Genomic DNA, 26,690 nt, shown 5'->3' with positions numbered 1-26,690 from the left:
TGAGACAACAACTCTGAATAAAGAAATGACTTGGCTTCTCTACCCAATGAGTAATTAAACTCTCTTCATCCTCCAGAAGATTTCCATCTCAACTGAACATTATATAATTTCCTGGAAACAGCAGGCTCGTGGAGGCAAACGGGGAATAGTGAGACTATTCTAGGTACAAAAAAAAAAGACTGGAGACATGTGAGTGAACAGGAGAGACGAGCAAGGAACTGGATGGAAACAGGAATATGAGAGAATCAGAGAGAAACAATTACATAACATCAGAGCACAAGCGCTTCATTGTTCAACCAAGGAGAACAAGGTGACAGCTCCTTCTCCCTCCGGTTTACATCCAGGCAGTGCAGAAAGGAGGCTTTAAGACAAGAATGCCAGGAGGAAATAAAAAGGGTCAGAGGAATTTAAGTGAAAGGCAAGAAACGAGCACCCGACTTGTTTGGCCACCCTGCCCTGCCATCCCCGGGGGGATGGGACCAATGTGATTTCTACAGGAAAGATTTTTAACTCCATAACAACACAGCGATTAATAAAATTGCAACAAGCCGGCATTACCACAGCCTAACCATTGAGTCAGGAATGACACATCTGATTCCCCTGGAGGTCCACGCAAGTATCTTGGATGCTTGGATAAGACAGCTCAAAGGTCAGGCTGCTGTCTCTGTTGAGTCAAGACAAGCTGTCCAGCAAAGACCCCCAGGGCCTAGGATCACCGTGGCCAAGCTGTGATATTTCTGCGAGCTGAGGGCTATTATATCAACAAAGTCTCGTTAGAAACCATATATTAACCTGTTTCTTCTTATGAAACAGAATGCGCTTCGGGTTCCTATCTTCATGGCAGCACAGGCAGACAAACAAGATCCGGTCTCTTAAGCCTGTTTATGGGCTAAACCCCATAAATATTGTAGAAAGAAACACCAAGGTGAATCCCACTACTGATGAGACTTTCATTGACATATGTTGTATATATCTCTGCTTCACTTTCCTAGTCAATCAAACAACTGCTGTAAACTGCCTAGGATGGATAAGTATGGCAGTGCTTAGTCCAGGCATTGTACAATCCAAGTGGAACGGGGACTGGAGAAGGGCCACAAAAAGCTCGTTTCTTAAAAGCAGTGAAATTCCTTCATTGTGTCGACAGGGTAATGAGAAGCAGTTTGGATGACTTGTTCAACACACAAAACACACCAGAGCACGTTTTAGAAATTAACTGAACATATTTTTATTGAGCACCTACTATGTACACCAGACACTGATCTAGGTGCTGGTGCTACAGATACAGCAGAAGACAAAATAGACAAAAATCCCAGCCCTTGCAGAGCTCCTGGAGCTTACATTCCAGTGAAATCAGGACAAGAAAACTAATCCATGGAGAAAATGACAAAGCTATGAGCCAAAGAACAATTCTTCTTCTGAGGAGTAACAAAAGGGATTCCCTATTGTTTAAGTCAGAAAGAAACAATGAAGTCCCTTTGGGGTCACCCAAAAAGATAGGGCCCTGCTGAGCTCCCTGACCCAGCCTGCCTGAGAAAGCAAGGGCTTGCTGTCCACACTTTACCACAGTTTTAGGGTAGAGGTCAATGCACAGAGCTCCCCGGGGGGTCCACTAGGCCATTTAAAAGTCTATCCCAAAACCAATGGCATTTCCAACCAGAGGAAAGCAATGGTTGTGCAAATTTGTTTCAATCAAGACAACAGTCTCTCAAATATGAAATTCAATGAAGACAAACAAAACCTGCAGATAATAAAAAAAACAAAAAGAACCATGAAACTAAAATTGTTTACAGCATAATAGTTTAAGATGTTAAAATGAGAATGTAGAAGAGATTATTGCCTAGGAAAGTATTTAATCCTTAGCCCAAAAGTAATAAAATAGAAACATACTATAAACTAGCTTGGCAGTTTTAAATGCAGGCAGGTAATTCTGATTTTAAAAGTTCTGTTTTTCCAAGGTAAGACAAACTTGAAAGTATTTGGTCAAACTTGGTTTTATGAAATGGTTTAATGTACAAAGTTTTCTAGGAGTCTTTGGACCTTCACAAAACAGAACAGGGCTCGCTGGGTTTAAGAGACTGTGAATGAAAGAAAACAGTCGGAAAACCAAAACGGAAACAAGCAAACTACATGGCGAGATGCACTGAGAGAAAAATAAGCTACAATAAAACCTCATTAATTAAAAATGCATTAGAGACAAGTTGAGTTTGATCAGGTGAAAAATGTTCATAAATTTTAAAGAAAAAATATTTAAATTATCCATTAAATACATATGTATATATATCAGAGATAAAGAGTAAATTGAATGCGTCTAAATAAAGGTGTGCCCTCACAAAGATCCTCACGGAAGGTCTTTTAATATAATTGAAAAGAGTGATTAGTAACTAGCAATATCAAGTGGTAAAAGGGTGCTTTTTAAGGAGCGTTAAAATTGTTTGAGTAGTTCAGACCCAACAGGCTTCCTCACATACTATTAATTTGCTTCAGCAAACCCTTCAGCTTAACTCATTATCTTCAATTCCAGGAGGAACTAATGAGGTTTTACTGTAAAAGTAGAAAAACAAACATTTCAAATGATAAGATTCCAGCATCACCTATACCAAAAAATTAGTAATGAAACTTCAGTTTCGAAAGCTACTACTGTACAATGTAGCAAGGACCAAATGTTCACACAGCCGGAAGGAGAACCACGTAAAGAGCAGGAAATCCTCACAGTGGATTATACCAGTGGTTCCTTTACTCATTAGAAATACAACTGCAATCTTACAGTCAAACAGTAGAACCACTGCTTATTAGGAGGCACTAGATTTTAAGTTTCTCAGCGGGAAAGAGTATTTTTGAACGCAGTCACAGTGGGGAGCTGTGGAAAATGAGTTAGGTTTCAACATGACACATTAGCAGCAAGATGCATCTGCACTTCAGGTTTCTGAATGACATGATTACAGTCAAAATCGAGCAAAGAAGAACCAAAACAACCAATACATGAACCCTGAGCTTCCACATTCCCCTTTCAGGTGAGACACTGAGGCAGACCGTCACTACCCAGGAAAACATGGCTCTCACTACAGTTAAACCTCAATGTGTCTCCCAAGCGGAGTGCTTATCAAATAAGTTATTCTAAACCATGTATATTTCACTTTGGAATGATGGAGACACACAGATACATATAAACATCAAAAGGATCACTCTGTTCCACATCTGGGTCCAAACCTGTCCAGGCTTGGTGAAATATTAAGTGGCCGGGGCCTGATTAAACAATGAGGATGCAGGAGATCAGATGGTGCTAAATAAATCATTAGGAGACAACCAAGAAATGACCGTGCAAGTGTCAGGAATTGGTAACAAACAATAAGAACAGTTAAAATATAATTATCCCAACAAGGAAGACAAGTAAAAAACAATCTTTAGAAAGAATCGAGTCATTGAAATTTGATTTCTTCTTAGTTGTTGCCATTTGTTCAGATGAGGTCTTGAAGGTTTTCCATTTTTTCTCTCCACCCAGTTCAAGAACACATGGACTAGAAATCTGTGATAAGAATTTAGTAAAGTCTTTCCCCTCCTGTTCTTCGTTATGCCAATGCAAGCACTAGAAAATTCCAAACGAAAGCAAGTTAGTGGTACAGAAAGTTCATGAACTATCTCTGCGAACATTAAGCACAACAAAAATGACCCAAAAGCATAAAACTATGTATGAGCTTCTCACTGTGGTCAGTTTCTTTACTGTCAGGCTAATCAAAAGTTAAACTTTAAAAACTAATTAAAATCCAAACAAAAAACTGTTCTTACCAGTAAGAATCATATCCCTACCCAGCCCTAGGAATTGGGAAAATGGCCAGCTCAGTGGTGGGCCAAGAAGCTTCTACCCAAAGAGAAGACGAGCATTCCGGGAGCTTACCACCTCCCAGGTCCAGATGCTCATCGCCTGGCCCACTTAACACCACTCATACCCCATTAGCCGAAGCAAAAGCTGGAAGGCAGAAAACAGACATACCACTTATAGCTTCCTGTGCAAAGTACTTGACATCCACGTCTTCATCTTGGCCTAGCTTCTGTAGCACCGGCTTAACTTCCTCCTGCAAAGCACTAAAATGCAATGGTATCATCTGTGAGAGGCAGTCTTCTGAGCCAGAGAAATGCTTTATGGTGTGTGTGTATATATATATTTGCTCTATGGTAATTTTTAAAGTTTAAAATTTAAAAAAAATCTTAAAACACCTATAATGTAAACTTCACAAGTATTAAATAATTTCTCAGGTTCTCTGTAGAATTAGCTTCGAACAATTATCCACATATGTACACAGCTTAAATATTAAAGTCAGAGTACACACACTCAAAACTGGTTGTTAAATTACTCTATTATTTTCTTTAACCAATCCCACATTTTAGGTGAAGTGAAAATCACCGAATTTAATTTTAGCTATTTCTGCCTATATGGGGTGAAATTTTAAAAGTATTTAAAAAAAAGAATAATACTAAAATCTTACTCGGTATCTAGAATTGGTCCAATTTTCTGCAACGATTTGGCCACATTGAATCGGACATTTGCTACTTGGTCTCCTGCCATTTTCAATACAACAGGCAGCATCTGCTTGGTGGTTATTTCCTGACCACAGGCTTCAGACAGCGCCTAGAAAAAGAAGTAAGACAGCACATTAAAAACACTTTTATTTTTCTAAGTATCCCCAAATCTAAAGAGACAATATTTAATAAGAAAGTAACTGGCCAACAGGAAAATGTTTCTAGTGTGAGCATGTGAATGAAGGATACAAGGTAGCAAAGAATCCCAGAATTAGACCAGAATTCACAACTGACTTGACTACAGATTTTAACACAAATTGAAAAATTGACATTTTTCTCCCACCTCCTAACTGTCCAAATTAATCAGTATAAGAAATATAGTCCAAATAGAAGGCAACATATTCAGAATTCATAATACAGTACTGAACAACTGGTTTAACATCTGAGCTTAGCAATAACAGCTATGTAATACTTACATTAATGCAGAATAGAGTGGTCATTCTGTGCAGGTAATTAGGATCATTTGCCATTACTAACACTTTGGGAACGATGGTATTTTGGGCCCACTCTTTACCAAACTTCTGCACTAGTTTCACGAGGCCGTTGGTGGCAGCTTCACGGATGGCGTACACTGCAGAAGGGGTGAAGGTCACGTTGTGGTGCTGCTCACAGCGTGAGCACAACCTAGTTTACTTCTACTTACATCATCATCAAAGGTGGACCAAAAATAAAACTCTGTAAACACTCCAATTTAGTCAGACTGCAGTGGCAAGCATGCTCAGCCATGACTCCTAGTATGCTGATTTGGTCTTATTACAGTTTCAAAATGTATAGAATGTCCAAGGAAAAGGGAGGTAAGGAGCTCATTATACACATCATTAATTAATTAGCAAATATGAGTGCCAACTATGTGCTATGTGTTACAGAAAGAATGCATAAGATACTGCCCTCAAAGATCACACACTTTAGCAGAAAAATGAAAGCTAATGCATTCCAAGAAGTCATGTGATCTAAGACTGATTATAATGAAGCATGAAATTGTATACTAAAGACCCTGAGGGCTGTAGGAGTTTAGAGGACAGAGAACAGGGAGATCTGGGAAGGCTTCGGGAAAGAGAGGCCTTGCACTGAGCCTTAAAGATTAGGGAGGATTTGTGTAAACGGAGAGAAGAGGGGAGGAATTCCTGGAAAGGCCAAAAAAATTTACCCAGGGCACAAAGGAAAAAACTGAAATCTGGGAGACTGTAAGGTTGAAGTTAGGGTGGAGCCAGAACACAGAGCATCATGAAAGCTAAATTTAGACTTTGTAAGAAAACCAATGATGGGTTTTTAAAGCAAAGTTGTGACCCTATGACCAATGTGGTATTTTAGCAAGATTATTCCAGCAGCAGCAAGAACAGCTGAGAGAATGACAGAGAGGGGGCTATTTAGAGGCCTCTGTTGTCATCTATACAACAGCAAATAAAAACTTAAGACTGACTTGCTTTATTTTCCCTTAAAAATGTTTGTTGAGACAACATGTCAAATGTCTTCTATGAATGTATGTGCCTGCTTTAACCTCATAATTCCCTACGAGGTCATTTAGCAAAGATGTCATAAATCTAGATAAGAAAGGCCTGAGCTACGATCTTCTCAACAACTAGTTGCTACATACAGCGCTCACCAAAGACCGGTGTGGCGATGCTTCACTTTACGTGTCCGATACGACTCAAAATTTGGGCTTGGATAACAAATCTAGAGTGGTGGGTACTGACTCCTTATTCTACTTCTCTCTCCAGATGGGCCCAACCCTCCTGGGTGACAGCTGTGGCTTAACAGCTATCCAAGCCACAGCTCTGATCCTGGACAATTTCTACAAGGCTTTCGGACAGGAAATACCCAGCTCTTCCCAGCCCATAGATCCTTTTAGGTAACGCCACTGATGAGAACAGGCAAGACAGCTTAGCCAAGGAACTATATAATTTATTACCAACATGCAACCTGACCAAAGCCTGTGGGAGCAGCAACCTGCCAGGAATATCTAGAAGCACTCGCTAAGGAGCAGCTCAAGTGAACTGTTTTACCCCTAACACAAATTCCCTCCCTTCATACTCACATTCTTTGTCTTGGGCACACCGTCCCCCCCACCCCCACCCCCCAACCAACTTCTTCCCATCTGTGTCTTCTCCTCTCATTGTTTTTTTTATTTGCCTGAGATTTTTCTCATCCTAATGCCATTACCACAGGGAAGGGATCTCACTGCCAGAGTAACCAGAGACAGAGCGCTCGTCCTTGACCCAGACCTTAACTGCACTCAACTCTACTTGGCCAGATGCCTACTATGTTCTTGGCTTCTCTCAATTTTGCTGTGAAAAGAATGCAAACCATTCCACGGTTCTGCCTCTCCTCTCTGCTTGTTTTGTCTCTCTCCCTCCCTCTTCTTCCCTCTCCCCTCAAGGTCTGGCTGACTTGCAATGTTCCTCTGAATTTCTAACACACTCTATATGCTCACTAACTTTGGTACTTTTCCCTCCCTCCTATAAAAAATAAATTCCCCTTCTAAATTCCTCCCTCTCGTCCATACTATCCACTCAACCGTGGGAAGAGAAGTAAGTGATGCTTTCTTCCTTATAGTTCTCTGGATTTTTCACAATATCCTTTTAGTAGTTTAATAAGCAGAAAAAAGTTTCCAAAAATTTAATTGATCATTGATCACTACACGGCAGTTATCTAAAATGTGAAAACAAAACCCCATGTGATTAAGTATAGAACAATTTCAGAGCTGACATTTCATTGGTTCAAAGAATTTCATTGGTTCAAATTTGCAATGCCCACTTAAGTATGCTACTGCAGAAAAAGATACCAGGGTCTCTGTTGCTCCCAAATTGGAAAAAAAAAATCAGAGAAAAAGGAAGTATTAATTAACCTGCATCGACAGAACAATCCTACATGGAAAAGGTGTCAGGAATTCAATTCTTCATGGAACAGGAGGATTTTAAAAGTTCCTCAAAATAAATCTATAACACTAACTTTCCAAGAAAGTATGGACTGATCTTCTGGGACTCACTAACATTAAATATTTATCAGAAATAATATAAACACTTTATTTCTAAAAAGAGAAGACTGCCTTTCCTATGATTTGCCAAACCTCAGTTTCATTTAAGAAGAATAAAAATTAAGCCATAAAAAGGTAACTTTGGAGGACAAGAAAAAGAGAAATAAAATCTTCACAATCTAGTTTGAAAACAATGAAATTATCTACATATACACGCCTTTATGAGATTTGCATTTTTTTCACACCCCTCCTCTTCACTTCCTTAACCATATGATCTCCCATATGATCCAACTATGCCCTCAGCAAAACCACCTACATGTACAAGCAGACACAACATCCCCACTCCTCCCAAAGAGTCACCCATAAGCACCCACAGAGATATGTTCAGTACATAAAGTATATATAAGAAGCTGTGGAACTGAAGCAGGATACCCATCTTATCCACCAAAATATTGAACCAAAGCTCACAGGACACTGTAAGTCCTCAGGGCCCTCATCTGAACAGATCTCAGACTACACCGAAGCTGCCAGGTCTGGACATGGGGCTGGCACTGGACCTCACTGGTACAGAGGGAACCCCTCCTACCCACTTCTGCCCAGCAGACAAGAGGAGATACCCAGACCTAAGACCTTGTCAGAAAGTCAACTGCTAACAAGTTAACATGAAGTGGCTTTATATAAAACATGAATTGCCTTGTATATTTTGATAAGCAGCAGTTCCAGCTTTTATTTGTAACACAGTATGTGGCACTAGAGGAAAAAGATTCTGTGACTGTTGAATTATGCTATAAATGCAAAGAAAAGGTAAAATACTAAAAAAATCTATTTTCTAAATGCTGTCCTATCTGACCCTGCCCTGAGTTCTCAGCTCTCCCTCTCTCAGTATCATGGCAGCAGCAGCCAGGGTACGGGAAGTAAGCATGCCTTTCACGCAACCAGAAATCTGGGACCTCTCTATCCTAGGTCACAGCTGACGTCTTCCACTCCTAGACACCTTTATTGCACCACTGTATACCTCCTTCTCTATGTCACCTCAAAGAAGACAAGTAGCCATTTCTTCCCCCTAGGCCTTTCTTCTGATTCCAATCCCTGTCCAACCCAGTCTACAGTGGCTGAAGACACAAAGATGGCATGGCCGAGTAGAAGACCTTGAGATAAGAAAGGAATGAATATCTGTATAAAAGAGACAGCCTGAAAATAATGTAATAGAATGAAAAATAGGGCAAACAGATTTTTCAATGAAGAAAATAAAATTTAAGATAGAAAAAAACTGGTAGAACATTGAAATGTCAAACTTGTGCTCAGAAAAAGCTGACTGGATTTTAATGAAAGCCTGTCTTCATCCCTGGACTGGTAAAACAAAATATGGTCAGATTAGGATTCCTTTCTAAAAAGAAAATATACGAACAAAATGGGATATATGCAAAAACATGGGCCTTCCATTAACTTATTTACTTACCATGGTCCACAAGCCAGGCCATACATAAAGAATTCAGCTTCTCATCAAAGAATTCCACACCCTATGGATACAGAAGATTCCATTAACAAACGTCTCCAAAGTTTAGAAATCAAGATGTACTATTTATATTACACCCGTGTGACCTGAAAGCTAAAAAAAACGACTTATTTCCAAATAAGCTGAATTCATGGACCAGCCAGAAAAAGAATACCATGAGATTTGATTTACAAACTGTAAACCTATTTTTATTGGATAGAAGTCATAAAGAAAAGCAGAAGAGTCGGCCCAGGCACTGCTGAGCGGGAGGGAACAGAGTGGCCTGGAGCCAGGTGCAGCACTGCAGGCGAATAGGAAGGGTGCAGCATGCACAGGCTGCCAAACAGTCTCTAGAATATTTGTAAAGATGAATTACCAGGAAAATACCAGTCAGTAATATTAATAATTCTCAAATTTTCCCCCTTTTGGTTAATATCATAATAAATCCTTAAGGATAAAGAACCTGACATCAAGAGCCAGACTTATCTCCAGCTAGAGAGCACTCTGGGGCCCATGGGAGAAAGCAGAGGGAGGATGAAGCAGGCACAAGAGCACAGCGAAGTGGTCCCGGCACAGTCACAGTGGGACCACCCTACTTCTCTCCACCACTGCTCTCCCCCACAACGGTGGCCGCACCAGCACAGGCTGCAGACAAGCTCCTCGAGCTGATGTGCACGGACCCAGCACCGTGGGACGTCACATCATGTGGGCGATCGCTGTGAACTGTGCTTTCCCAGCACCCTCCTCTTGAGGTCTACGTGTTCACAGTCTTTAGCTTCTTTGGATCCTAAGAAGTTTCTGACCAGTGATTATGTATTTTCAATAAAGAAATGTAATTAAAGTGCTTTGAATATATGATAAAATGGCTTCATAATACGAGATTATGAACAGGCTTTATTTTAGCACACCCTTAGATTATTACCATGTCCGCTCTCAAAGACTTATTTTTCGTTTCAGATCATGGATTTTTCTTGAGTCTTAATTAACTTTTATTTCCTGATTCTTGTGGTTTAGCCTTACTTTCACTCACCATAGTCCATAAGCCAGGCCATACATAAAGTCTTGAAAGAATTTTATAAATTGACTACCTGAAATAAAAGTCTTTACGGATTTTTTTTAAGGATAAAATATATAATAATAACAAGAAGTTGAAGTTGTATAACAAACCACTTCTGACTGATGCATGTCACCTCTGCTAGACAAGCATGAGGCAGCCAAAGTCACCAGGTGCCTGTTTCCATACTCCTCCGGAGAGCTACCAACCTTTGCAGGCTTCCCAGGTCTGGGAGGGACAGAGGTTCAAGAAATGGTACTAAAATTCACCCTCCCTTCTGGACAGTTATTTCAATCTTTAGCAAACCAGTTAAGCACTGCTGCTTTCGACTCCAGAGAGGTGATTCATGACAGTCACCAGTAAAGAACAGAAGATGACTCTCAGTACTCGGGAATGGAAGAGGGAAAAAAACTGACAGGATGACTTTGCCTGACCCCATCAGCTATATAGGTATCCTCCACTTTTTGAAAGTCCACTTTATATCACTTCACTTTTACAAAAGAGCTGTAAAACAATACGTGTCTTCACTAACCAAAAGAAATCTGAAGAGGATTTTTTTAACAAAAAAAGGTGAAAACAGCATTCAGCATTTGTCTTGCAGCGAGTCAACGAGCCCTTCGACAGGCAGCGTGCACCACAGCAGCAAGAGTGGCCCCGCCAAGCTCCTTCCCCTAGAACTACACTCAGCATCTCAGCATCAGGCCGCCACTGCTTTGAACTGTGCCTGTGAGCATCTGTGCTTTATCTTGATTTACTTCCTGTATCTGTTAGCAAGATGTGCTATGGTAATTGCTTCTTCGCTTTGTGCCATTTCAGCTTACAAAAGCTTTCTTAGGAATGCTCTACTTTCAAACAGTGGGGGAAACCTGTACACTGATAATCTTTGGCATCCATTTTGAAGAATGGGACACTTCAAATTTGATAAAACATATGACGTCACACACACGCACAGACACATTTCATAAACTAAGTATACCAAAATAACAATACAAATTCAGTGATCCAAGAAAAGAAAAAATAAATCCCATATGCTATGATATGAAAGGAACAGAAGTGGGGTTGAAAGAGGGGAAACAAACTGTATTAATGTTGGCTATAAACTGACATATTACGAGCTTTCTCAAAAATTTTTCAGGTATTCATTTTCTTAACAATCAACAAATGTTAAGTGCCTGATTAATGCCAGGCACTGCACTATGGTAAGCACTGGAAATAAAACACTGAACACAGTCCCTGCCCTAAAAGAGATCAGTTGTCTATCTCCTCAACTAGATTTTAACAGACAGTTATAATATACTATAGTAAGTGCAACCAACATGGTGAGGGCACATCAAATTTAGAATTGACGAGGCTATCTACTAAAAAAGAAAGGGAAGGATGTGGCTATAAAACCCAGCACTGAAATTTTAATTAATTTGAGATCAGTACAACTATCCATGAATCTCAAACAGTAATGTGATAATGTAGACTTTGGCCAAAATACTAGCATTACAAACTTCAACACTCCTTTCTTGTATGGAGAGTCCTCAACTCCCTTTAACCAGAATGTAGTAAAAGTGGTAACCAGAGACATTTTGCGCAGAATATAGGCAAACAGGGAAGCCTCCCTGAGCAAAAGTCAAAACTGATTTATCTCAAAACCATACTTCCCTTTCTTCTGAGATAAATATTCCTTAAATCACAGAGACATTTAGTAGCACAAAATCTATGTGACATAAACCAAGAAATTAATTATATTCTTCTATGGCTTTGCTTTCAGATAGTGGGGAGGTGAAATGTGTTTCTATAATACCTTTTTATTAGAAGTTAATGCAGGGCTTCCCTGGTGGCACAGTGGTTGGGAATCCACCTGCCAATGCAGGGGACATGGGTTCCAGCCCTGGTTGGGGAAGATCCCACATGCCACAGAGCAGCTAAGCTCATGCACCACAACTACTGACCCTGCACTCTAGAGCCCGCGAGCCACAACTACTGAGCCCACATGCCACAACTACTGAAGCCCACGCACCTAGAGCCTGTGCTCTACAACAAGAGAAGCCACTGCCATAAGAAACCCATGCACCGCAACGAAGAGTAGCCCTCGCTCGCCGCAACTAGAGAAAGCCCGCGCACAGCAACAAAGACCCAATGCAGCCAAAAATAATAAATAAATTAATTTAAATTAAAAAAAAAGGATACATAAAGTTAAAAAAAAAAAAGAAGTTAATGCACTGATGAAAATGCAAACCACTCTACAGGCAACTAAGAGAGGCCATACTTTCATGAGTCTAAATGAACATAACCATAGGAGCTACTTGGGCCTCCTACTTGCCATGGTAAATCTGCTCCACTATCTGATGCTATCCTTCAGTTCACAGAGCACCCATACTCACCAGCTGGCCTGCCAGCAGTGGCATATACTCAATGATGGCCAGCCGGACCCTCCATTTGGCATCTTCAGCCAGCTCCACTATGGCAGGAAGGAGTGATTGAGAGAGCTGCCGGATTCCAATCACTTCATTTACACAATCCAAATTGGAGATGATGTTCAAACGAACTTCAGGACACTGCAAGTACACAAGCCCCAAAAGACCACATGTAAAGATCAAGTTCTCCGCCCAATATTCTCCTACCAACACAATGAGTAAATAAAATTTAAAATAAGAAAGTACTGACTCAGGTGAAAAAAGTATTGTCTTGGAAGAAATACTTAACACTGAGTACACAAATAATTCAAAGCACATAATTTAACTGATCTTAACCAGAACTTTCAATGAAAAATCTATAGAAAGGTAAAGGGCATAGGCTATGAAATCAAATTACATGCATTCAGATCCCAGATCTACCACTGCTGAGACCCTGGGTAAGTTATTTTACCTCTGTGCTTCACCTTCTTCATCTGTAAAATGGGAATAATAATAAGACCCACCCTCATAAGACTGTTGTGAGAATTACATGTAATAATAATACATGCAAAGCATTTATGATCATGCCTGGCACATGGTGTTAATAAATATTAGCTAATGTTATAATTTTGATATTATTATATTTATATTTAAATGAAAGAAACTTATCAAAGATCCATTAAGTTTAAAGAGAAAAAAAAAGCAGCGAATATAAGCAGGAAATAGGCAGAGAAGATGGAAAGACATTTTTAAGTCTGTATCAAATGGCCCATTTTCTGGGGAACTTATAACCCCATGCCCAAACACTGTCAATGGTTTAAAATAAGTTACTTTGTTGGGTTCTATCTCAGTGAAACCCCAAACAAAAACCAAACCAAATCACTGACTATCAAAGGATAACAAAATTTATAGCCAGACTTACCTCATCCTTTAACTGAGCTAAAAAAAGAGGTAGAAGATGTTCAATGGTATTCCCTTTGCCCAAAATCGTAGACAATCCCATAATTACAGAAGCTAGAGCCGACTTGACATGTTGATTTGTATCAGATACTAATTCCTAAAACAAAATCAAAATTAAAAGCCTTTCTTTTTTTTGCAAGACAATAGAAACTTCCATACCATTTCACAAGGAATTTTAAAAGTCAGCACTATTTCAGTATTGATTAGTTGATAAAGTTTCCTCAGACCATCTGTCAAATAATATAAACCTATGCACCAAAGAGCACTTTACACTTACAAAGCACTAATAAGTAATAAATAACAATGTCACATGTTAACATATCTGTCCCATTCATCCCTGGTCCACGTTTAAACTCAAAGAGCTTTAAGGGAATATTGATACAAACAAAAACTGAGGTAAGGTTTACCTTCATACAGGGCAAAGTGAAACAAAAAATAAATTAAAGTTAGGTTTACCTTTATATAGGGCAGAATCTGATTCATAATTATGGTCTCTCTACCTTCCATGGGCAAGTTCTCACAAAGTTCTAAAAGAGATAAATAGAAAAAAAAAAATGCTTAATTACAAGGAACCAAATGAAGAAATTTAACCGGGTTTATCAACAGTTTCAAGTTAAATCAAATCATATGTTTAAGCAAGTAAGCTCCAAGGAGGAAAACTGGCTTATTTTAAATGCACTTTTTGGTCAATCTATATGCCACTGTGTACCACACCAATCCAACCTGGAAATGCCTTTTTTTTTTTTTTTTCCTAAAAACAGAAACAGGGTAACACAGCTGTTTGATTTTAAATATAAAGGGAGTAGCTTTATGAGACAATGTAACATTTCAACACATTAAAATCATCTCTATTTACTTGAAAACATAATCTAGAACAAAAAAAATACAAAATTCACTGACATAAAAAATGCACCAAAGTGAATGACATAAACTACAACATAAACTGATGTCTTAACCTTTTACTTTATGGGCAGCAGCTGCTCGGACTTCAGCTTCACAGTCTTTGAGTAGGTTCTGAAAGGCGGGGATGAGGTCATTTAGGGTGATTTTGGGACCCACAGCTTTCTGGAGCTATAAAAGAATTTGTACAGGTTTTAATGTACTCTAAACAAAATAAGTAACATGAACACACAAAACAGCGCAATCTTCAAGTATAGACAGTCCCCAACTTATGATCGTTTGACTTAAGATTTTTCAACTTTAGGATGGTGTGAAAGCAATACACGTTCAGTAGAAACCAAACTGCAGATTTTGAATCTTGATCTTTTCCCAGGCTAGCGATATGCAGTACAATCCTCCCATGATGCTGGGCAGAGACAGGAAGCCCCAGCTCCCGGTCAGCCATGCAATCACGAGGGGAAACAACCGATACATGTAAAACCATTCTGTTTTTCACTTTTAGTACAGCATTGAATAAATTACATGAGATATTCAACACTTTATTATAAAATAGGTTTTGTGTTAGATGATTCTGCCTAACTGTAGGCTAACGTAAGTGTTCTGAGCACATTTAAAGTAGGCGAGACTAAGTTATGATGTCCAGCAGGTATTAAATGCACTTTCAACTTGCAATGGGTTTATCAGGACATAACCCCATCCTGAGTCCAGGAAGATCTATATATGTTTTTGCCATGAGCACTTCCAATTCAGAAATTTTTGGTACAACAGCAAATCTGTGGGTTTCTGGTTTTTTTCTTTAGTACTCAAAAAATGTCAGTGCAACAATTTTACCTCTGAAAATTTGTCAGCTACCATATAGCGAACTCGCCAAGATTTATCTTCTGCTGCTTGTCCAAGTGTAGGCATCACCAAAGCCTCAAGGTCATCCTCAGAAAGTAACTGAGCAATATTGACACAAGCTTCCACAGCTAGGAGGCGCACTGAATCCTAATGAACAAAATTCCTTTCCGTTAGTCAGATAATATTTACTGAGAGCCACGCGGCAGTGTGTGGTGTGTGGTAGTGCTGTGGGTATCATTTAATTTAAAAAAACCAACCACACTATATGCAGCTCATGTCTTAAGTCTTGAAATAGCTGCTCCCTTTGCCTGGAATGGCAGGCATGTCAAAGCCATAAAGGCAGAAATGACTGTTCTCTGAGCGAACAGCAAAGTAATGACGTTAGTTAGAGTGCAGGATTTTTATTAAGGAAAATGAAAATAAAATGTGAAGATTAAGTGAAAAAAGAAAACATTTTAATGATGTCTCTAAATCCTCACTATAAGAAGTTGAGGGATAAAAATGAAAACAATGCTTGTACAAGTTGTTTACAACAGATCAGAACAGAGAAAGAGAATGGGGGATAAGAGTAAGGGAATGACTTAGGAAGCTCAGTTTTCAAAATACTCATTGTAGGATGGCAGTAATAGGAGTTTAGGCGTGAGATAATGACTTGGAAAAAAATACATAGAAAAACAAATTTTAAAAGTAATTTAAAAAAACATTCAATTTAAATGTTGATGATCAAGGACAGAATAACTTTGAGGTAGCCAAGCATAAAAAACCCAGCAGAAAAAATTAGGTATGGGATTAATGAACTCAGCTTCCCAAATGTAAACCACCAAGTATCAACGTAGTACCTACATGACCTTTGCACAAGTGGAAGTATATAATTAGACAAATCAATGAAAAATAGGGAATTGAGACTATAGATTCGGGAATCATAAATATATTAGTAGGAACTGAAAATACATAAACATCTGAGCACCCAGAAGAAACAAGACAAAAATTTTAAGAGTATGTGTGTGTATATATACATATGTAAATATTTTATATATGTAACATTCCTGTATGCGTATATCTAGGCATGTGCAAACACACAAGGGATAACAGCAACTCCAACTTTCCGAGACACTACACGTTTACAGATCAACAATAACTTACCCTACGCCCAAGATACTCACTACTCTATCTAAAGGAACAGGCTAAAAAAGGCAGAACTAGGTTCTTGGTAGTAGCTATACAGCTATTTTCAGATTCCAAAAATTATGATGAATCAAGGGATTACCATCATCTATGGAAGTATATACCCATCAATATTTGTTCAATTAATCAACTGCTTCTCTTCCAGAACTCCTGATTTTCTTCCCTATACCTGCTACTCCTCCCAGAATCTTCTCCACTCAGCAGTGACACCAGCATCCACCCAGTTGCTCAAGCCAAAAATCAAAGAGATCTTGATTCCTCGTCCCTTCATCCAATTCAATCATAGCTCTACTGACTACCTCCAAAACTATCTCCAGTTTCTCTCCATCTTCACTATACCACCCTAGTTCACCACTGTCTCCTGCCTGGATTATTACAAAAGTCTCCTAACTTGTCTTGCTGTTTCTACTCTCAACCCCACCTTACAATTTAGTTTCCACCCGGAAGCCAGAATGATCTTTTAAAAATGTAGATTACATCAAATCACACCGCTGCTTAAAATCTCGGTGTATTCTCATTCCACCTAGAAAAGAAAATCCAAACTCTACACCCTTGTGGTTTAAAGGTCCCCCACAATCTGGCCCCTGCTTATCTTCTCCAAACTCATCTCTGATCAGAGTCCCTTTCGCCCACTATGTTCTAACCTCAGGGCCTTTACACTAAGTGTCCTCTCTTCCTGGAATTCTCTTTTCCTGGACCTCTGACACCCTAGGAAAGGGCATGGCTGGCATTTTTCTTTCATGTCTCAGTTTATGCCACCTCTTCACAGTCCTTCTCTGACTAACCAGTCTAGAGGATGCCCTACAATCACTCCCCACCACTGTGTCACCCGACTCTATTTTCTTCATAGTATTTATCCCCAATGTTTTGTTTATTATCTGTTTTCCTTCATTAAATTGTAAACTCCATGACAGCATGGTCCCTGTACACCCTGTTTAACACTGTAAACCGCACTAGAACAGTGCCTGATATGTAGAAGGTGCTTGATAAATACTTTCTCAATGAATGACTAAGGCAGGAGCAGCAATTCTATCAGTAGTCAGAGTGAATATACACACATGTATTTTACAACTAAGCACAATATTTTTTTGAGCATCCATTGCTGCTAATACCACAACTAGACGTATCTCTTGATGAAAAGTAACCTCCACCTACGAAGTGATCTTATTGCCCCCAAAATATCAAACCTATCTCTCCTTAAGCCTTTAGATCAGAGCTGGGGCAAGTGCTGGCCAAATCTGAAAAGCAGCAAGTTTCTGTAAATAAAATTTTACTGGAACGGCACCATGCCCATTAGTTTACATATTATAGAGTGCTACATACAACAGCAGAGCTTTGTAGTGACAACAGAGACTGTCTGGTCCACAAAGCCTAAAATATTTACTATCTGGCCCTTTCACAAATCTCCATTCTAGATTCAGCTACCAATTTTGCAGGACAAAAGAAAATGTTAAATTATACCACTGGAAATGTAATCAACGAGATCTCAAATGAGGATTCTAAACCTGTACTGTCCAATGCGACAACCACTACCCACTCACTACCTACTTCTGTGTGCCTGAAATGTAACTAGTGCCACATGTTTAAAGGATAGTTATTTTGGATATATTGGGTTAAAATATATTATTAAAATCAACTTCACCTGTTTTCTACTTTTTAAAACGTGGCTACTACAAAACTTAAAAGTAACAGCGGCTTACATTGTATTTCTGTTAGATACTGCTGTTTTAAACTATACTGTATGAGTAATAAAAATGCAAAGAGAAGTAAGGAGGTGGTTACCACGAAAGTCAAGATGAAGTGTTAGTCTTAAGGGGGTGGAGAGTGAGGAGTGGGAACTGGGGAGCGGGGTTGTGTTTGGGAGGGAGCCCATGCTGGGCTTCCAGGGTAGTGGCTGTCGAAGTTCTATCTCCTTTCATGGATGAAAGTCACAAGATGACATTAACTTGTAATGATTCATTAAGATGCATATTCACTTTGTGCTGTTTTCTATATATTATTTTAATAAATTTAAAAAATTATTTCAAAAGATTTACCATCTTTAGATCTAGAAGCTGAAAATAAGACTCATGGGTATGTATCTGCTGCTCGTGATCCTGTACACATAAAGTGATTCTAGGGCAGCAACTAGGTAAAACCTGAAGGGCTCTTCTTCTGGAGTCCAGGAACTCTGGGGGCTGATCCTCCAAAGCACCATATAGAGAGGCAGTGCAGCTTAGCAGTGAAGGCCATGAACTCTGGAGCTAAACTGCCTAGACTCAAATCCCCAGTCCAACACTGCTAACTATGCAACCTTGAGCAAGTCACTTCAATTTCCTGTGCCTGTTTCCAATTATGTAAAGTGGGGTATCTACCTAATGGGGCTGTCGTGAGGACTGAATTACTTCCCATATGTAAACCACTTAAAACAGGCTGAGAAAGATTTATTTAGGTGCTTGCTAGTGTATTATTATTGCTATTTCTACACCAATGAGATCCAGATCCTTGGATTTATAACTGGTATCAAGTGAAGTCATCCTATACACTCACATAGAGGATGCAGAGGGTCAAACAGCTTTCCCAATACATGCTATGCTTGTTTATCTGAAAGCCAAAAATTCCAGGAAACATTACTCTCCCATGACAATCCAGCCTGCAGTGCCCAAAGGTATGTTACCCTTTAATGCAGCTTTGGTCTTCCTTTCTAATTATGGCTCCCATTTCCTCTTTGACACCCCCTTCCTTTTAACAGCTGCTAATGTAAAAGAAAACTGTGGTCTGGCTAAGAAAGAATTATAAGGACACTGAGATGGGTCATATTAAACTTTATCCAGGCCAGAATTAAGTATTAATTCTGCAAAAAGGATCCTACCACGAGAACCAAAACACCCAAAGAAATTCTTAAAATTTTAAGAGGAGCATATCTGTGTACTTTAATTACCAAGAGTTAACCTACCTGCTCATCGGAAGCTAGATTAGTGAACAATGGAACAATTTCACTTTTCACACTGTCTAATTCCAAAACTTTTGCAAATTCACCCAATTTGGAAGCAGCAGCACGTCGTACCATTGGTGTGTCATCTGAGCACAAGGAACGGAAGTGCCTGCAGCAAATAAAATAATGAAGGTATTTCCTGTCAAATGCCATTGATTAAGCATCCCCCAACGCACACAGAAAGTTTAGAGGTTTTCTCTTACAACCATCAGGGATCAGACTTCTACTCATAGAAGTAACAAGGGAAAACCCACGGGTATATTCAACTGGACAATAAAAAGTGGTGTCATTAATCCGACTACCCTGATACCAGTCACTCACTGGTAACAGGGTACTGTGTAACTTGTCAGCTGTGAACTCCCAATAACCCCAAATAACTAAAAAATACCATATCTTACTGTCTGATTTCTGCTTTGACAGCATTTGAAGCCCTGGGATAGCAAACGCTGAACAAACCACATGCAGATGTGCGAGAAGTAAACCAATCCCCACTCGCTAGGCGTTTCACCAGAGGGACAAAGTGAGCCTCCAGAGCCACAGCAGTGTGCTCCTGGGAGATCTGCCTCAGGGACTCCACAGCCTTGTCTCGAACCACAGTCTCTTCCACGGTCGCCAGACTTTCCAGAGGAGGCTAAATAGACCAAAACGGAAAACCAGAGAGAAAACTTACTCAATCAGGTTAGATACAGATTATCACCTTTTAAAGTGACTGAAGGGAGGTGGTACATGTAACCAGAATGTTAGCTACATCACACCAAATGGTTACTTTCAGTTCACATGGTGATAACATATGGTGTGTCCAACCTGAAGACACGACTTCTGTAGGACAGCCAAGATCTCACGTCCCAGATGGCAATTCCCAGATGGTGTCTACAAATGACACAGTGGAAGAGACTTGACACAATATTAATATTATTGCGAGCTGAATCACTAGATTTAAAAGCTATGTAGCAGGACTTTCCTGGTGGTCCAGTGGTTAAAACTCCATGCTTCTACTGCAGGGGGCGTGGGTTTGATCCCTAGTTGGGGAACTAAGATCCCACAAGCCGCACGGTGCAGCCAAAAAGATAAATAAATAAAAGCTTTGTAGCCAAATTCAGACAGGATAATGTACACTTCCTCGAGTAAGTGCAAAAACATGACCAATGCTGGGCACCATAATTACATGAGGACATCTCATCAGGACACTGAGTCCACGGCCTTTGGGTTATTATTCTACCATTCCTGGAGGTGGACGCTACCTGTGTCCACTGTCTCCACACCAACCTATAAAAGGCTGAGAACAAAATCGTTTTTTCAGAATACATCCAGAATCTTCCCATGAGCCACACACAGTGGGGGTTTCCAAAAGAACAATTAAGTAAAGAGTGCAGAGGTGGTAGCAAACCTTGCCTGCAGCTTTAGAAACAGAAGAGACCAAAGGGGCTGGTCTGGACTAGGATCAGTGAGTGAATATAACACAGCCCAGTAAAAAGTGACAGAGGGCGGGTTCTCTGAACCTCTGCCTTTCTGGGTTTACACTCAGTCCAGGCAAATGCAGCATATACCATGAGGTGCAAATGTTAAAGACAAAACCCACATGTAGAACTGACCAGGAGAATGAAACACAATTGTGAGTCAAAGGAGAGACGTGTGTCTATCCAATAATACATTTCAAAAATTATTTGATACACAGAGGTAGAAAGTACTCAGCTTTTCTAAGAGGCATTTCAGAAGCCCTTTGAAAAGATACTGCTTTCTGACTTGTAAAGGCCCTTCATGATCTGTCCACTGCCATCTCTGACCTCCTCTCATGCAGTATCACTGGATAATCTCTATCACTACTACAGGGTAAGGCAAGCTCCTGTCTCTTGATGTGAACTCTGCCTATCTCTCCGTGCTCTTTTCCTATGCCCCCGGACCACCACTTCTTCCAACTCTAGCACCAACACTGTATACTCCTGCAGTCCAACCGGTTCCATGCTTCCAAGGCTCTTAAACTCTTTCTTTTAAAATAATTATTGCTATATTCTAGCACTAAGGATACGGAAGAAACAAGGCCACAATTTCCTTGCTCTAGTGGAGTTCACATTCTTTTTTTTTCTTTTTTGGGTCTTTTGATTTTATTTTTTTTAATTTATTTTATTCATGTATAGTTGATGTACAATGTTGTGTTAATTTCAGCAAAGTGATTCAGTTATACATATACATACAGTCTTTTCCATTATGGTTTATCACAGGATATTGAATATAGTTTACATTCTAATGGAGGAAGATAACAACTAGTCACGAAACCAACTAGATGGTGTTGAGTGTTCTGTAAAGAACTAGAATAAGGGGAATTCCCTGGCCGCCCAATGGTTAGGACTCCACGCTTTCACTGCCAGGGGCCCAGGTTCAATCCCTGGTCGGGGAACTAAGATCCCACAAGCCAAGTGGTGCGGCTAAAAAAAAAAAATAGGATAATGTGATAAGGGGTGAGTGGGGAAGCAATTTCAGGTTGAGTGGTCAGCGAAGGTCTCTGAGATGCATTAAAGTTGATATGTGAATGACAAAGAGACAGCCCCAGGAAGCTCAAAAAAGAAACATTTTATTATAGGGAATACCTAGGGCAAAAGTCTTAAGGCAATAAACCTGGTTTATTCAAAGAACAGAAAGAAGACCATCGTGAATGGAATGAGGTTATTACGAGGGAACATATGAGATAAGCTCATAGGGGCAAGTTTTGTAAACTAATGTACAAGCTAAGGTAGAAATTTGGGATTTTTTAAGAGTCGTGGCAGGTAGTGAGTGATCCACCCGCTGGGTGAAGAGTGAACTGTAGTGGTGGGGCGGGAGGCATGAGTGGAAGGCAACTAGTTAGAAAGTTACTGCAGTAATCTAGAGGAAAGATCATGTCGTCTAGAAAGATTAGAGGAATGAAGAGCTAGGTGGTAGCAGGGATGAAGGAGAGTGAACTGATTTGGAATATATATAGAATCTATAGGAGTTACTAATGGGTTAGATGTGGGAAATGAGGGAAAGCGAATTCAAGAATGTCTTCTAGGTTTTGGTTTGTGCAACTGGGTAGACGGTGATGCCATTTACTGCAACGGGGCAACTAATTAGGAGGCATATTTGGGGGAGAAAATTGATGCTGTTTTAGATATTAAATTTGAAATGCCTGTTTGACATCCAAGTAGAAAAATCACAGGCAGATATATAGAGAAAGACAAACATAGATATTTATATCTATCTTTCTACAGATATCTATAACTGGAGTTCCATGGAAAGGTAAGAGGTAAAGACAGAAGTCACAAGAGTCAGCAACATAATACAGACAATATTTAAGCCCGGAAGCATTCAGCCCTATCTTGCCTAACTGGCAAATTCCTAGTCATCCTTCAAAACCTAGTTCAGACATTCTCTCCCAACAGATCTTCCCTGATCACCCTGGGTTAATCACTTGCCCTTCTCTATTACTTGAATGCCTTTTATGTGCTTCAAAATTTTCCATCTAACACCGCACAGTAATTATTTGTTGACACATAAGGACAGAGGCCTCATTCCATTCATAATGCTCTTCTCTAACATTAACATTGTAACTTCAGTGCCTGATATAATAGGTTCTCAATAAATGTCAACTAAATTAAACTGAATTCATCAAATTCGCAAAGTAAGTCAGAAGCAAAAGTTACAATTAAAGACAAAACTAATAAACATTCCCAAAGCCATAACATTACTAGATGAGCATTAAGATTTCCACTGTAAGGGGGAAAAAGCCATGAACAAAAACCATCAAATCCTTTTTCTCCCGACCTCTAAATTAACAAATCTACAGAGGCAAAAAAGAGGGAGAAGTTCTTTAATTCACAGTCAGAAAAAATAAGAAAGGGTTAATTGAGTCCAAAGGGCCTAGTTATTTGTCCTCTCAGTAGCTAACACTGTGACTATCCATAAAAAGATCTGTATAAAAAATGCTGCAGTGTGCCTATCACCAAACAACGTATCATTTATACTGCAAAAGTTGTAGAAGGAGAGTAGGCCGAATATACTCACCAACAAACAGTGGGCAAAGTCAGGACCTCCCACCAGGCCAGTGAAATTTCCCAGCTGCTCAGCAAGAGCTAACAGTACCTCATCTTCATCATAAATTGTATCTGGAAATGACAACAAACCAGTACTCATCAACAAGGATATCTGGCCCAGAGCTGGACACTCACACAAAACTAGGAATAGACTCAATATGTAACTAGATGGTCTGTCACAGTCCTAACAGCCTTTTCCTCCTTCTCAATCAAGAGTCTTTGTGGATCTGTTTTACAGAATGAGTTAGAAATTCATAATCCATATCAATTACTTTCCTATTAGCTAAATAGTTAAGGTCTGAATATGTCTGGCCACAAAATTACAGTATATGCTGTCCTGTTTCTTCATGGGAAACAGCAGGCTCAGTTTAGTACTTAGTAATACTGTGGGTAACAAATTCGAAAAAAAATAGCCAAAGTTTTGAAAGCCACTGGAAAACAGAAATGCCCATGTCTTTCCTCCAAGAGTCACATACCTGTAAGGAAAGGCAGCAGTTCAGTTCGCGTCCTTTCTACTCCAAGTGCTAGAGCAATTGTTGATAATTTCTTAATACTATTGAGACGGAGCTTTAAAAAAGTAGAAAGAACGAAGTCAAGAAACAGTTGTGATTTAGACCAAAAGACAGTAGTTGCATGCTTCCCTGGTGGCGCAGTGGTTAAGAATCTGCCTGCCAATGTAGGGGACACGGGTTCGAGCCCTGGTCAGGGAAGATCCCACATGCTGCGGAACAACTAAGCCCGTGCGCCACAACTACTGAGCCTGCACTCTAGAGCCCTTGAGCCACAACTACTGAAGTCCCCATGCCTAGAGCCCGTGCTCCGCAACATGAGAAGCCCGCAATGAAGCCCATGGGCAGCAATGAAGATCCAACACAGCAAAAAATAAATTAAATAAGTTTTTAAAAAATGTGAATCATTTTAAAAAAATTTAATAAAAAAAAGACAGCAGTTGCAAACAGGTGAGATAATAACATACAGGTAAGAATGAAGAAAACCTTTAATTTAGATTTTATTCTATGAGGAACCTCAAGAACAGTGGAACACGTCTTCATTAGCTAAAGGAAGATTTCTTAGGAGAAACACGTTGACGGGCCCATTAAAGAAATGAAAGAAAATACAATATTCAGAAAAGTGAGACAATTTTAAAAAGAGAGAACTTTGGCAGTGGTGAAGCAGGTGAAACAGTTGAGTACAACCCCTGCCTTTTCAAAGAAAAGTTCCATCAGAGGTGATACACCGCCTCCTCTAGGTTAGTTAGCCATCCAACCTAATTTCTACCCCACAAGCCCAGCGGAAGGCAGTCATTCACCTGCACTTCACTGGGCGCCTTGGCATCCTTGCAGCCCGCTCCAGGCCCTCGCGGTTCCGCTCCGCCCTCCTCCCGCTCGCTCAGCTACAGGGACGACCCGCCCAAGGCTGGACGCGGCGTTCCCACCGCCCGGCCCGGAAGGAGGGCCCAGGACGGAAGCCGGTTCCCCCACAACCGCCCCGGACCCGGTACGACGCCGGGCCAAAGCCTCAGCGGGCCGGGACAAGGGGTGCTGGAGAGGTTCCCGGCCCGTCGGGTCGAGCCACCAGAATCCCTCACGGATCTCTCCCCTCCTCCCTGTCAAGTTTCTGCTCCGAGTCCCAGCTTTTAATCCCCGGGCCTCCCCTGCCCCGGGCCAGGCCTTCCCCCTTCCCTACCACGCGCCCGGCCGAGCCCGCCTCCGCTCCCCGGCCCGACTCCAGTACCTGCACATCCTCATTGCGCAGCTCGTCGATTAATACCGCGATCGGGTAGAGCGAATCGTCTCCATCTCCGCCCGCTGCCCCCTGGCCCATGCGGGGCCCCGCCACGCCCGCCATGTTCTTTCTCCTCCGCTTGGTCGCCACCGCCCGCTTCGCGCCCAGGCCCAGCCCCGCGCCCAGGCCCCGCCCCGCGCCCAGGCCCCGCCCCGCGCCCGGAGAGGCGGGGCTAAGACCCAGGCTCGGCTGGTGCTGAGGTAGGGGAACCAAGTGCCTGGCGGGCCGGTGGAGGCCCCATCCCGGACCCCGTTGCTGGAGGTGCACGTCTGAACTCCAAAAGACAGGTGGGCTGAGAAAGCGAAAGGAGCCCGCGTGTCCTTTCCCCAGGCAAAAGAAACAGGGGCGGGGATTCGTCCTGCTCATGATCTGAAGGCGTCGGGGACTTACCTGAGTGAACCATGCTGTGCCCTCTTAGGACTCAGGCGGACCAACGAGGATGCCCAAGGACAGGAGGAAAAAACATTTAGCGCCTCTCCTGACTTCATCCTGGCCCTGAGCCATTTGGGTCTCCAGTCCTAATTTCCCCGCTATCCTCAAACTTCCACAAAACCCCTCCACCTCTTCCTCCGGCCTGTGCGCCAGAATTGTATCTGGCTCCTGCCCCGTAAGACAAATAACGCGGGCGGTGAGAGAAAATGAACAGCGCTATCCAAACTCCCCAGTCAATATTTTTTCCGCTTTCTCCATGCAAGCTGTTAAAAACATGTTGCTCTCTTGTTTTTGTTTCTTTTCAGTTTGGTACTGGAATGGTGCCTTCTGTTGTATTTTCTTCCTCCCATTTTTTAGGTCTTTAGCATGCTAGAAGTACAACAATCAAGCAAAACTAGGGCAAGCTTTAATCCTTCCAAATTGGGTGGCGTGGCTACTTTGCTTGTACAAGAAAGGCTAAACTGACCTCTCTAGAACTCCAGGAGTCCTCAAAGGCAGCAGTGGCAGGAGGTGAGGGTATGGGAGTGCTTTCTTACAAAATTTAGTGGGAAGTTTCCATTTACCCTTGTTAGGGCAGCATGGAATAACTACAATGTCCCTTTTTGTTTGTTTGTTTTGAACTATAATTTAAGCAGCTTAGATTGATAGCTACCTGTGGTGATCACAAGCTCTGAAATGGTAATTCTATGTGTTTGATTAATAAAAAAAGTAAAATTATTAATAAATCTAATTTAGGAGACTTTTTAAAAAAAACATGGGGTTCGGGCTTCCCTGGTGGCGCAGTGGTTGAGAGTCTGCCTGCCGATGCAGGGGACACGGGTTCGTGGCCCGGTCCGGGAAGATCCCACATTCCGCGGAGCGGCTAGGCCCATGAGCCATGGCCGCTGAGCCTGCGCGCCCGGAGCCTGTGCTCCGCAAAGGGAGAGGCCACAACAGTGAGAGGCCCGCGTACCACAAAAAAAGGAAAAAACAAAAAAAACATATGAGGTTCTTGGAAGTAAACACAGTAGATAAGGCTTTTGATCATAGTGAAAGTTTGGGAATCAATGGATCTGAACAGTAATTCTCAATTTAGGTTTGTGCATG

General features: G+C 40.9%; 1 protein-coding gene across 1 annotated transcript; it reads right to left on the bottom strand.

The window, feature by feature from the left end:
• Positions 1-1,207: 1,207 nt before the first annotated feature.
• On the bottom strand, positions 1,208-25,294 carry PPP2R1B (protein phosphatase 2 scaffold subunit Abeta). Its single transcript, XM_029207430.1, has 15 exons — positions 25,122-25,294; positions 23,864-23,954; positions 23,359-23,459; positions 19,740-19,972; positions 19,303-19,450; positions 15,174-15,329; positions 14,399-14,513; positions 13,899-13,969; positions 13,405-13,539; positions 12,471-12,644; positions 9,009-9,069; positions 4,992-5,146; positions 4,482-4,624; positions 3,989-4,080; positions 1,208-3,583 (listed from the first exon to the last, which is right to left on the bottom strand). Exons 1-15 carry the CDS (start codon positions 25,233-25,235, stop codon positions 3,567-3,569), a joined length of 1,806 nt encoding a protein of 601 aa, XP_029063263.1. The 5' UTR covers positions 25,236-25,294; the 3' UTR covers positions 1,208-3,566.
• Between the last annotated feature and the right edge of the window lie 1,396 nt (positions 25,295-26,690).

The sequence above is a fragment of the Monodon monoceros genome, unplaced genomic scaffold (genome assembly GCF_005190385.1).
Source record: "Monodon monoceros isolate NGI ecotype Baffin Bay Population unplaced genomic scaffold, NGI_Narwhal_1 Super_Scaffold_7, whole genome shotgun sequence".
In the NCBI taxonomy this organism is placed as follows: Eukaryota; Metazoa; Chordata; class Mammalia; order Artiodactyla; family Monodontidae; genus Monodon; species Monodon monoceros.
The sequence above is the reverse complement of the archived record's forward strand: the minus strand, read 5'-3'. Positions and strand labels throughout refer to the sequence as shown.